The sequence below is a fragment of the Belonocnema kinseyi genome, chromosome 2, assembly GCF_010883055.1.
Source record: "Belonocnema kinseyi isolate 2016_QV_RU_SX_M_011 chromosome 2, B_treatae_v1, whole genome shotgun sequence".
NCBI classification, from domain to species: domain Eukaryota; kingdom Metazoa; phylum Arthropoda; class Insecta; order Hymenoptera; family Cynipidae; genus Belonocnema; species Belonocnema kinseyi.
The window spans coordinates 45961301-45974324 of NC_046658.1; the positions used below are offsets into that span (position 1 = coordinate 45961301).

General features: G+C 33.6%; 1 protein-coding gene across 4 annotated transcripts in view; it reads right to left on the reverse strand.

The window, feature by feature from the left end:
- LOC117183126 (MICOS complex subunit Mic60) overlaps positions 1-13024 on the reverse strand; it is a 185819-nt gene that overhangs the window by 116829 nt on the left and 55966 nt on the right. For all 4 annotated transcript variants that reach the window (XM_033376316.1, XM_033376317.1, XM_033376315.1 and 1 more), the window contains one exon: positions 2629-2857. In XM_033376316.1, the coding sequence (XP_033232207.1) occupies positions 2629-2857 (229 nt within the window). The remainder of the gene's footprint in view (positions 1-2628; positions 2858-13024) is intronic.

Below are 13024 nucleotides of genomic sequence, written 5' to 3' on the forward strand. Positions count from 1 at the left end.
CCAAGAAGATTAATTTTTTGCTAAAAAAACACGAATTTTCGAGGATCTTTTGGAAAGAGGAACAGAGAGGAAAAGAGAAAATGATATGGATGAAAGTGATTAAAATGGTCTTCTCCTTTAAAAAAGTGACTATATAGTAACTATTCAAAGAAAGTGCCTTGACAATAATAAAGTTTCTTTTATCAAAGGAACTGAAGATTAGTGAGAGAAGGTAGATAGATATCTTTCCCTTAACTCATGAAACTTGTCGATATTTCTACAAAGTAAAACAAATTAGCGTTCGTTATTGGGAAGAAAACTGGATTAGGTAGAAGCAATTAAGTTTTCATTCTCAGCATTCTTCGGGATTTTCAGCTTTTTAAAAATCTGGGCAGCATCTCGTAAAATCAAGCTTATCCGGTGCAATCGTTTTAATTAAAAATTGTTGTCGGTAACACTCGGTGTTCCTTGCTCTGACGTCCAAATCCTGACTGGCATTAATGATCCTCGATTTTCGTGGAGAAATCGATAACAATTAGAATTCAATAGCATTCACGCTGACCGCAAGTCACCGCAATTACTTGGAGAAAATCAAATTAAAGAATTTTTTCTCAGGGTTGACGCAGCCTAATTTACTTGAAAAAGGCCCTGTTAAAACTGAAAAAAGTGAATTTTTGACAAAATTCTATGACTTCAGTGAAATTGAAGTGAATTTAACGAAATTTGAAGGAAGTGAAAAGAGTTCGGTTAAATTAAAAAAAATGTATAGCGAGTTAAAAGAAATTCAAGTGAATTGAGTAAGTTTAAAATTAGTTTAGGAAAATTTAAGGGACTTGAAAAGAGTTTAATTAAATGCCCAAGAATTCAAGGTGAGTTTGAAAGTGAGTTCCAAAATGATTTAAAGTGGTAAGAATTTAGGGCAAATTCCAAATTATTTGAAATGAATTAGAAAAAGTTTAGAAATAATGTGAAATCTTTGAATCCCTACAAAATACCTCACTTCTTGTGAATAAATTCTTTGAAATCCATGAAAATATTATAAAATCCCGTAAAATTCTATGAAATGTGAAATTTCCTGAAATCCTGGAAAAGTGGTTAATTTACTTAAAAGCTTTAGAAATACCTTAAAAACATTGAAGACCCGGAAAATCATAGAAAATTCCTTGGAATCTTTTTAAATAATCTAAAATATTTGCAAAATTTTTAAATCTTTTGAAATCCCTTGCAATTTTGTAAATCTCTTGAAAATTACTTCGAATTTTAAAAAATATGCTAAAATCTTTTAAAAAATTTTTGGAATCACTTTAAATTATTGAACTATATTAAAATGCCCGAAAATATTTCAAATCTATTGAAATTTCTTGAAACTTTTTGGAGCTCTTGCAAATTCCTTAGAATGTCTTTCAACACACTCAGGACCGCATATGTCTTTAACAAGAAGTATTTTTCGAAGACTTTTACATCGTGACATGTTTTTGTAGTAAATTACAAAAAATGAACAAAACCACTTAATACAGAAATAGAAATAAATATAAATAGAATATCAATATTTTCTTTAAGCAATAATATCAACGGCTGTCATTTTTTAAGGTAATGTATCATTGTTGTGCTGAATTTGAAAATCATGCATTAAGCAGTTAATTGGTTAAAATTATTGTTATATTATTGCTAAATTCCGAATTTTTCTTCAAATGCATATGTTTTGATCAACATACTTTGAAGGTGGGTGGTCCCTTTAACATTTCATTGAACCTTCGACCTTTTTCCGGAACCATCATTGCCGAAATCGATTAACCCAAGTCTCGTTTCTGGATAAACCTATCTAATAAAGGGGCCTCTAATTCAACATTTTCAGTAGATTTAATGGATTGCTTATTTCTAATCTCAAATTTATTTGATTTCTTAATAAATTAATTTTTTTAGGTATTTTACAATTTTGTGTAAATAACGTTGACTAAGCTTGCATTTATTTTAGATTGCTTTTCTTCATTCACCGTTTTTTATTTATTAAAATACCTCTAGAATTTTTTAAAACCCTTAAAATAACTGAAATCCTCGAAAATCTGATCAAATCTCTTAAAATCTTTTCAAATAATTTAAAACCTTATAGATTTGACAAAATTGTTCCATATCTTTCGAAATTCTTTACAATCCTACTATTTTTCCCCTATTAAAATCATTCAAATCTTTAGAAATTCTTCAACAGTTTTTTATTATTTTGAAATCCCTTAAAATCATTTAAAGTCCCTTCAAGGGATTCAAACCTGTTTAAAAACCCTAAAATATTTCAAAATAAATGAAGAGAAATTAAAAGAAAGTATGAACTTGAATTCAAGAACGGTTAACCCATTGGGTAATTTATTCAGACAATGGTGACTAAAGTGATCTTTTCATTTTAAAAAGGGACTATAGTGACATTATCTTTAGAAAGTTATTTGAGAAAAAAGTGACTGAAAGTGACTATGTGGTTGCCCTGATCATTCTTGACAGTTACTTAAAGTGCTTTGTACAGGAATCGCCTGACTTTTGCCATTCTTATTTCAAAATCCATGACTTTCTTTGACCTTAATAATTCCCGGACTTTCCCTGACAAAAAAAAACTCCCTGACTTTTCCTAACCGATGGCCCCTCTTAGTGATTCAAACTTACCTTTGAGAGCTTCTTCTAATCCTTTTAGCCTTCCAATCACAGCCGCAAGATGATGTTTGTATTCCAACGAAGCTCGTTCGGTCTGTTCACTTAAAGCTCGTCTCATCAACCTCTGATTTTCTTTGTCTTTCAAGACAAGTTGTTCTTTTACGCTGTCATCGAAGAGTTGTTTCTGGAGTTTCAGTTCCTTCAGCAGCTTCTCATCGAAGTGTTTCATTTCTTCTAAGAGCTGAAACATAATGAAAAATTTCAAGTTAATGGTAACTGGTAATCAAATTTATCAATACTATATTAGTTATAAATCTGCCTTTTTCAGCAAAACTTTAACATCTTACTTGAGTCATTTGGAAACATGTGAAATTTGGTCGAATTGTGATTTATAATTCAAGCATTTAATATAAACCTTGCCTGTTTTTGTTTTCTAAGAAGATCGTTTAATAATATACTTATTTTTTTAAACTCATAGAAGTTACTCAAAAGTTATTCAGTTAAAACTAAACGCCTTCGAAAATGGTAAGCTAAGTTGTTTAAATGAAACAATTTAAATCGGAAAATGTAACATTTCAATGAAAGGATGTGTGGCAGCTTAAAATGATAGCACTCACACTCAAACTAATTACAATTTGCAAGATGCCAAAATATAATAAAATAATATTTAATAAAAATATAGAAAGCATTGAGAAATATGTGCCGACTTAACAGCAGCGGCGATTTTATTATTTTTGACCGGCGCGGTGAAGATGAAACCGTCTACTATTTTTGAGTAGAAGGTATTTAAAAGGTACCAGATTTTCTAGTTGGAAATTGAATAATGTCAGTATGTCAAAATGGTGGTAACTGAACAAACTTAATTTTTAAGTACATGAAATATGTTAATTAAAATTTCTCAAAACTTAAAAATGTAACTCAGCATTTAAAGTCTTTAAAAATTAAGAATTTCAAATTTCGACATGTCAATTATAAACTGTACAAACTTGAAACGTTCAATGCTTAACAAAATGTAATTATTTGGAATTAAAAATATAAACATCTAGAAAAAATTCAACTTCAAATCAAATGAGAATGAAGAATTTTAAATTATAGGCACTTGAAATTGAACATTCATGGTCAAATAAAGAAAAATGAAAATATATTATCTTAATTTCACGCATATTTCGCATTGTTGTTATTCCCTCATTGTCTTCTGGCCAATTATTATTTCTCTCCGGTTTATTTAAAACAGTGCAAAAGCTTTGTATGATTTCAAAAGATTTTTTTAAGATTGCAAAAGATTTCTAAAACTTTCAAAAGATTTCAGATTTCCTATTTGCTGCGGGGAATGTTGTAAATAATTATAATTCTGAATTCGAACGGGGATTTTTTTAATATTAGTCTCTTCTTATTAAGAAATAAAATTATTTTTTTAAATTTCTGTTTCATGTTACAAGTTCTCTGTTCCAAGTCAAGTAGTATTTTTTCATCGAAAACTCCCTCCCCTAAACATATTTAACATATAAAACATGTATTTCAAAAAATTTCCTGTCCCAAGTCCGAATTATATTTATTTACAACATTTTCTATTATAATTAAAAATTATAGTAACTTCCTTTTTGCTACAATTTGGAAGAGAATATTTCAATTTTAAATACTTTCTTGCCATTCAGAATCATTCAAAATTATTTTAATGTCCACCATCTTCATGTATTATTGTTGAAATATATTACAAATACATCTTCGATAACATATATCAGGCAAATCATAGTCAAATGTCGAGAAAATCGATAGAACTATGAGAAAACAGCGAAAAACAGGTATAGATTCACATGATTTATATATAAGTTTTTTTTTATCAGAAAGAATCTTTTGTTTGTTTAGTAAAACATTAGGAGAGTGTTTTTGACTCCTAAAGTTAAGTTTCCATCCCTACTAGAACTGCAAATGTAAAACTTTCTTTTCGATATTCCCTAATGTACATATTTAGTCCTATCTGGTCCTCGTCTGTGTATTCTAAAATCAGTAAACCCTGTTCTACATTTCAAGTTCCCGAACATTCTAGCTAACAATAAATTTATATTATAAATGATGTGTCAGGAAACAACGAGGTTTGTCTTCCATGAATAGTAAAGCTAATATAAAGCGTAACCAAAGGATTAGCCTAGCAACATTCGACCTACTGGAACTTACCAAGCAAACAAGATCTTTCGCTGCTTAATTGTCTGGTAAGTTCAGTGGAAGACTTAGAACTAGAGACATATAACAGGTGAATTGAATTGGAGGAAAGACAATCAAGGAAAGAGAAATTCTGCAAGACATTCTAGGTTTACAGAGTAGCACGTGCTCAGAACACTATTCTAATTTTCAGAGTACTGTAACAAAGCTTGACACTATCAATGAAAATTCTAGTAGACAAGTAGACCTTAGGCTAGCGGGAAAGTGGACGCATCAGGAGACGTTGAATGTAATTAAACTTTGAGTATCTACCCGCACTTAAGGCTCGACTAGATACTCGTATTGTACCGTCCTCATTGGCAAGTGACCCAGAGTCCTAGACCAAAGGCTTCATCGGTCTCTCCAAGCCCCCTGCTGATGTATTTTGTGTGTGGATCTCCTACAACCAGTTCAGTTCAAGTACGCTTCAGAATCTATCTGAAACCGATTTGGAGCGAATGACATACGACACTTACCACTATGTGCCGAGGGCCCGTGTGAATAATTAACGCCTGTTTGATCTGAAATCCCCTCCGATAAATTTGTACACTGATGGTGGAGTTGAGATTTATTATCTGAATCTCAGAGCAAAGGGGTGACTTATTATACGTGAGCCAAAAATTGATTTAAACTAGCTGTGAATTCGATCACGGGTGTTATCCTTTGATTGTATTTATAATTTTATGGTGCGTCTTTTATGAACACTTTCCTTCCTTATTATGATTAAAGTGCAAAACTATTTGCTTCCTCATAAAGAAATCATTAATGATTTTTCTATGAGAACCCTTCATTAATCCTATAGATCAATTAATGCTTCTGGAATCAAGGTCTCTTTTTATTCCTGCATCAATTTTGAATTGTGTTAATGAACACATTTTTACTCCGAAAAACAATTGTTTAGATATTATAAACTACTATATATCTTAGTTTCATATTTTCATACCTTTGACATAACAAAAACATTTTAGGCCGTTTATAAATATTTTTTTATCGTAAACCTCATTATCTAAAATGGTCCATTTTTTAGCAATTACCAATAACTTCTTTATTGCTCAATAAAATGTATTAATAGAAAGGCCAATCGATTCGTCGCGAATCAAGGATTCTGTTATATTTTTACATCAACTTTTAATTATGTCCATGAAAAAAGTTATATTATTAAACTGATTCATACAATATTACAAATGACCATAACTTCCTTGACTTCCAATATAATGCATTATTTTTAGGACAATTAATTTGCCTAAAGTCAAAGATTTTTTTTATATTGTAACACCAACTTTCAATGATGTAAACAAAAAAAGCTTTTCTTCTTGAAAGAGTATTTAATTTATGATTTAAAACTTTTTATATCATATAGGTACCTCGTGAATATTCAGTAATTTTTCTGTTAAAAAATTGTTGGTTAGCTAGCTAAAGATTTAAAAATAGATAAGAATAGATCTGAAAGACATCAGTACTGGAAAGTTCATTCTGTAAAATTAAATTCTGCGTTGAAAGTTTATATTTTGCGGGTTGAAAATTCAACTGATTTGTAGAAAATTCTTCTTTTTGGGTTTGAAATTAAACAATTGGGTTCGCTTTTTTTTGCACTACTTTCTTGAAAATTTGCCTTTTCTGGATGAAATCAACTATTTTTTATTTTAAAATAAAATATTTTTTGCTTTGATTATCAACTATTACATTTTTCATTGTAAATTCATTTCGCGATTGAATATTTTATTATATGTTTGAAAATTTAATTCTTTTGTTGATGATTATATGATATCTCCAAATAACTTAATTTACAATATAAAAATTTATAATGATCTCTCCGTATAGGATTTCAAATGCGCTCATATGCGCCACTTTCGAAATTAACAAAAACCATAATCAAACCCCGCATTACCACTTGCTACGATCCACTACCCAATGATAACTCCAAATAACTTAAATTGCAATATAAAAAATTATAATGAGGTATAGGTATTGAGGGGGTTGAATATGGTTTTTGTTGAACTCGAAAGTCGTACATATGAGCACATTTGAAACCTCATAGTAAAGTCAGTTCATGAATGCGGATTGAAAACTTTTTATTTTGTATATCATTCGTAAAATTTTATTACCTCCATATCTTGGGCAATTTTCAAGATTTTCAACAACAAAAAATGTATGGAGCATATGATCCATGTCGACAACTTTATATTGCACATAACTGTTGAGAATTTAACACCTGCGTTACACTGCCAACCCCCCACCCCACAATATGTTATTTTGTTAATTAGCTAGCGCAACATTTTTTAGTGGTGGCGCATTTGAGCGCATTTGAAGTTATGAAAGATAGGTATTACGAATTTGAAAAAATGTGATTAATTTAGAATAGTGACGCCAGCCGCCCTCCCCATTTTAATCGATGATAACTCGGTTATCAATGTAGCGCAACATTTTTTCTTTATGGCGCACATGAGCGCATTTGAAGATCTGCAAGATCATGTGATATAACTCCTACAGTTTTGTGGTGCAAACATTTTTGTCGGTGACGCATTTGGGGCGCAGTTTAGTGGGCTATTGAAACCCCGAAAATTAAGAGTAGGGGGGGGGGGGGCTAGTGTAACTGAACTCAGATGCCGTGCAGTGATTTTGTAATATTCACCAGAATTTTCTGTACATTTTGATGCAGGAAATGTGCTTTATCAAGCTGAAATTGATGATTCAGTTTGAGTTAAAAAAATCAATTTTTTTCTTAACTTTTTCAAAGTTTAAAAATTTAAACGCGTTTTATTTGAAACTACCATTTTCAAAGTCGGTGCCAACTCTCACTCAAAAAATACTTGACCCAGTCTTTTCCAACTCTGTACACACTTTTTACATATAAAATACCTCCCCTATCCTACGTCGTTTTATATATTTTTTATATTAAAGAGATGTTACAGTTACAAGAAGGCAAAATTTCTCGTGAAAAATCGCTATTTTTGCTTCAAATGACCACCAAAAATTAAAAATTAATAAAAATGACGTTAGGGAGTAAGAAAAACTTATGTTTTAACAAAATTAATTTACTTTTTAATTTTCGATAATTCTACGATGAGTTACAGTTGGCACTGCAAATAATTTTTTTTGAAAAGGCGTCCTCCACAATGCTCCGTCACCGGCTTATTTAAAATATTTTTCAACCAAAATTTGATAATTCGTATTATCAGCGTATTTTTAGTTCTGAAAGTAAGAGGATTAGACTTTTTAATGCGTTAGACTGTGAATGCGCATGTTGGGATGGGGTGCGGAGTACGATTATGATCATCAGATTATCATAAACGTCCTCCGCGTATGCGCATTTGCTATGAATCACGTACGACTATAGAACGCGACAACCTAATTTTTAATTTGACACGTGCTAAACTTTTAAATCATACCTTTGTGACATTACCGACAGACATTTTGGGTAAATTTTTTTTACCTGTTTGAAAATTCATACTTCACTTCAAATACGAATATTTGTGCAGAAAGTGAATCTACGATTTTTGCCAAGTACACTTGAACTTGGAATTAAGGAGTCCGAGTTAACGGCGTTTCTAGAACTGATGGCACGATTAAATATTATGTTATTGCTGAGTATTCATTCAAAATATTTACTCGTGCAATATTAATTTTTGGGAGCCAATAGTCCGAGATTCGTGGTAAACCTTCATTTTGTGATGTGGTGCAACTTCAGACTCATTTATATTCCATTGGATAGGGGCCATCCATATACCACGTGGATAATTTTCCACCAATTTATGACCCCCCCCCTCGTGGAAGCCGTGGAATTTTGACAAACACCCCCCCCCCCCGTACTTTGTCCACGTGGACATATATTATGAAAACATAGATATTATTAGTCTTTCAAATGTCCGGGAACTTGCGAAAATTCCATGGACGTCATTTTAGAACTCACTAAAATTTCAGATTCTTTTGTTTTCATGGTCAACACTTCGAAATTCGTTGACCGGCTAACAGCTGTGCGTGCATTTTGCAACAATTTATCGTTAAAGTGGACGAAAATTGGAGTGAAAAAACTTCATTTTAGTACTCTTCAAAACCACGGGGATTTGTTTGGATGCTAAAATCTAACAATAAGTTTGACTGGCAGCTCTTAAGTGGCGCCAAAGTTGTCTGGCAGGCTGTCAAACATGCCAAAAATTAGAGAGAAAAAACGTCAATTTAGTACTCTTGAAACCCATTGGGGATGATTTTTTAGGTGCAAACAACTACCAAGAAGTTTGAGTGGCAGCTCTTGAGTGGTGCCAAAGTTGACTGGCAGACTGTCAAACATGTAAAAATTCGAGTGCAAAAACGTAACTTTAGTACTCTTGAAACCCACGGGGAATGATTGTTTGGATGATAAAAACTAACGAGAAGTTTGACTGGCAGCTCCTGAATGTTGCTAAAGTTGACTGGCAGACTGTCAAACATGTAAAAATTCGAGTGAAGAAACGTCATTTTAGTACTCTTGAAACCCATTGTGGATGATTTTTTAGGTGCAAACAACTACCAAGAAGTTTGAGTGGCAGCTCCTGAGTGGTGCCAAATTTGACTGGCAGACTGTCAAACATGTAAAAATTCGATTGCAAAAACGTAACTTTAGTACTCTTGAAACCCACGGGGAATGATTGTAATTTGACATAACCATACATGTAATATCTCGGATTTTTCAATTGAACATTTTGAATGTTGGAGGGTAACATTTCACTTTTTAAGGTCTACAGATGCTAACTTCGAACATCTAGATTGTTGTCCTATAGTTAAACATATAATATGTTAACCCTAAACATCTAGATTTTATTATTGAACATCCATTTTTCTCCGTGGAGATGAAAAATTTTTTTAATGAAAAGGACAAAACTTTCATTCGGTTGCTGATTAAAATTTCAGTCGATTTTGGAACTACTCATGAACTGCCAGTAAAATTCTTTGTTAGTATTTTGCACCAAAAAAATCATCCTCAATGGGTTTAAAGAGTACCAAAATAACTTTTTTTCACTTGAATTTTCGACATGCTAGACACCACTGAGGAACAGCCAATCATCTATTATCTTACTTTTTGGCACCTAAAGAATCATCCCCAATGCGTTTCAGGAGTACTAAATTCACTGTTCTAATTTTCATCCTGTCATTTTTTATATGCTTGACAGTCTGCCAGTCAACTTTGGCACCACTTAGGAGCTGCCAGTCAAACTTCTAGTTAGTTTTTAGCATTCAAACAATCATTCCACCTGTGTTTGAAGAGTACTAAAATTACGTTTTTTCACTCGAATTTTTGACATGTTTGATAGCCTGCCAGACAACTTTGGCACCACTCAAGAGCTGCCAGTCAAACTTATTGTCAGTTTTTAGCATCCAGTCAATCATTCCCCGTGGTTTTGAAGAGTACTAAAATGAAGTTTTTTCACTCCAATTTTCGTCCACTTTAACGATAAATTGTTGCAAAATGCACGAACAGCTGTTAGCCAGTCAACGAATTTCGAAGTGTTGACTAGGAAAACAAAGGAAACTGAAATTTTAGTGAGAATATGAAAATGACGTCATAGAATTGTCGCGAGCTCCCGGACTGCAAGAAGTTTCAAAGGAGCGATGAATTGGCTGAAAAATTCGGATTAGTTTAGAAACGTGAGTTGTCCCCCTCGTGGACAAGCGTGGAATTTTACCATACCACCCAGCTCCCCCCCTAAAGTGTCCACGTGGTATATGGATGGCCCCTTATCTAATTGAGTCTGTAGCATTACCTCATAAAATAAACTTAAAAATACACACAACTCCCAAATAAAGATGGTTTTCGGGGATAGCTTGCACTGGCCTAAATCCTCAATCGGGGACCTCCAAACATAAACAATCAGCGACGTCAAACCTACTGCGCAATTAAGGTGCGTAAGTTACCGTTTACTGCCCCTTAGTCGCTACGCTACTGGTGTTTCGCACATCGGTGCACAGTTGGCTGAATCCGAATTTACTATTCAAAATCACCTACAGCCTACAATTCTTCATTTTTTAATCATTATTTTTTATCTTTAAATGAGTAATTTAATTGATCCCATTCTCGATGAAAATGAATGTCGATGTATCAAAATAATAATTATGTCTAAAGCGGGAACGTATGAGAAAGAATATTCTAGCTTTACCAACGCTTTTTCCTAAAATAGTATAGTATCGTATGCTCAGAAGAGATAGCACTCTCTCCCTTTCTAAGATAAGGGACATCGCCTGTACTCTGGATTCCAGGGACCGACCCTGCAGGGCCTGGGAGACAGATTCATTCCTCGTTTGACTGCTACGGCTGCAACTTGTGTTTCAATTAATAAACTATCTGACCAGGTCTACGAATCTGTGTCAGGACAACATTAAAATAAAGTTGCTTTTCATTGAGACCGTCACATAAATTGGCGATCCATGCCAGAATACTTTTGATTGATACGTAATTCTTATAAAGTATCAATAACAACCATTCTACGTAATTTAATAATCAGGAAAACACATACTGAGCTGAAATAAATACGCTCACAGTAGTGATTCCTTGTCTTGCAAACAATACAACACTAAAAAGCGAGACGTCACCCAACCAAGTTGGCACCTGGAATTGCAGAATTCACGGACTCGGGAACCCATGGCTGACCAGAACGAGAAGATCTACTGCAGCAGTCACCAACTGTCTTCCCTGGGGATCTCAAGTGAGTAAAAAGAAGAGGAAATATATTTTGTCTATAGACAAAATAAAAGGAGTGTTCTGTCACGACTCTACACGCCCACGCAAGGCTAGTCGACTACGCGAGACTAGACCTTTCGTTAATAAACGTTCATCGATTGATTCACAATATTTGGCCACGGTTGTAGCACTTTCGTTTTCAAATAGTGAATTTAAATTAGAAAATAGTCACTGGCTGGACAGCTGACGTCGCCACGGACTATACGCGTACGCGAGTAAATTCATGTACCGAAAGGTATAGAGTTTGAATAACGTGACGCGACATAACACCCCACACCCTTTAACATTGGTAGGGAAGTAAATAATTTAGGTACACACTTATCCACATTCAATAAAAGAAAGAAACCACGGCGGACGAAATTAAGAAAACCACACCTGCAGAGACCAAGAATTCCCGACAAAATCAAATTCCAACCACTTCAAGAATATCAAATAATCCCGAATCACAACTTTCAACAACAAACGCAGAAATATTTCAAATGTTACAAAAATTATCAGACCGGATGACTAATATGGAACTTGCAATAAATAGCCGTAAGGAAGAAATACGTTCCACTGCAAAGAATTTGAGTTTGGTTACGTCGGACGAAAGTGAGAGGGAGAACGATGCAGATTCTGAAACAGCCAATGATGAAGCGTTAATAGGACGACGAAGGTTGTCACAGGAAAGAGCAACAATTCAAAATGAAGATATCCTCACAAGAGACAGGCTTTCACAGCGGTTAAATGATAGAATTGAAATTAGAACAGCATTAAACGAAACTATTCCTGCAAGGGACGCGATTAAATTAATTAAAAAATTTAATGGACAAGACGATATGGGAGTTGAACCCTTCATCGCTCTTGTGAAGAGAATTGAAAGACAGTGCACAAATCCAGGAGTTTTATTGGACTGGATCATTGCAGAGGAGCGGGAGAAACCACGCAGAATTTCAACACAAAGTTTAACCAAAGAATGCATGAACTGTTATGTGCTGTACAATAAAAAAATCCGCAAATAAACGAAAGAAGAATTTGTATAAAATATGTCAAGTATGCCAACGCGAAAAACTGACTCGGATTCGTCCCAAAGTCGAAGCAGTAATCCCAGAAATGCCAACTCAACCAAATGACAAGATCGCAATGGACATAGTTGATCCATTACCGGAAACAACGTGTGGGAACAAATACATCTTATCTATTCAGGATGTGCTGACGAAATATATAATCCTTGTTGGAATAAGCGAAACAACGAGCGAGAGCATACTAACCAACCTGCTAAATCACTACATATACATCTTTTCCTCTCCAAAGCACATCTTAATTGATCAAGGCGCTAACTTTGTATCCGAATTGGTCAATAAATTTTAAAACCTCTTCAGAATTAATCACGTCAAAACAACCGCTTTCCATCCGCAAAGTAATGGAGCACTGGAGAGAACTCACGGAACAATTAAAGATTTGTTAAAGACTTACATGGCCGATAACGAGACGGAATGGGATCAAAACTTGAACCTG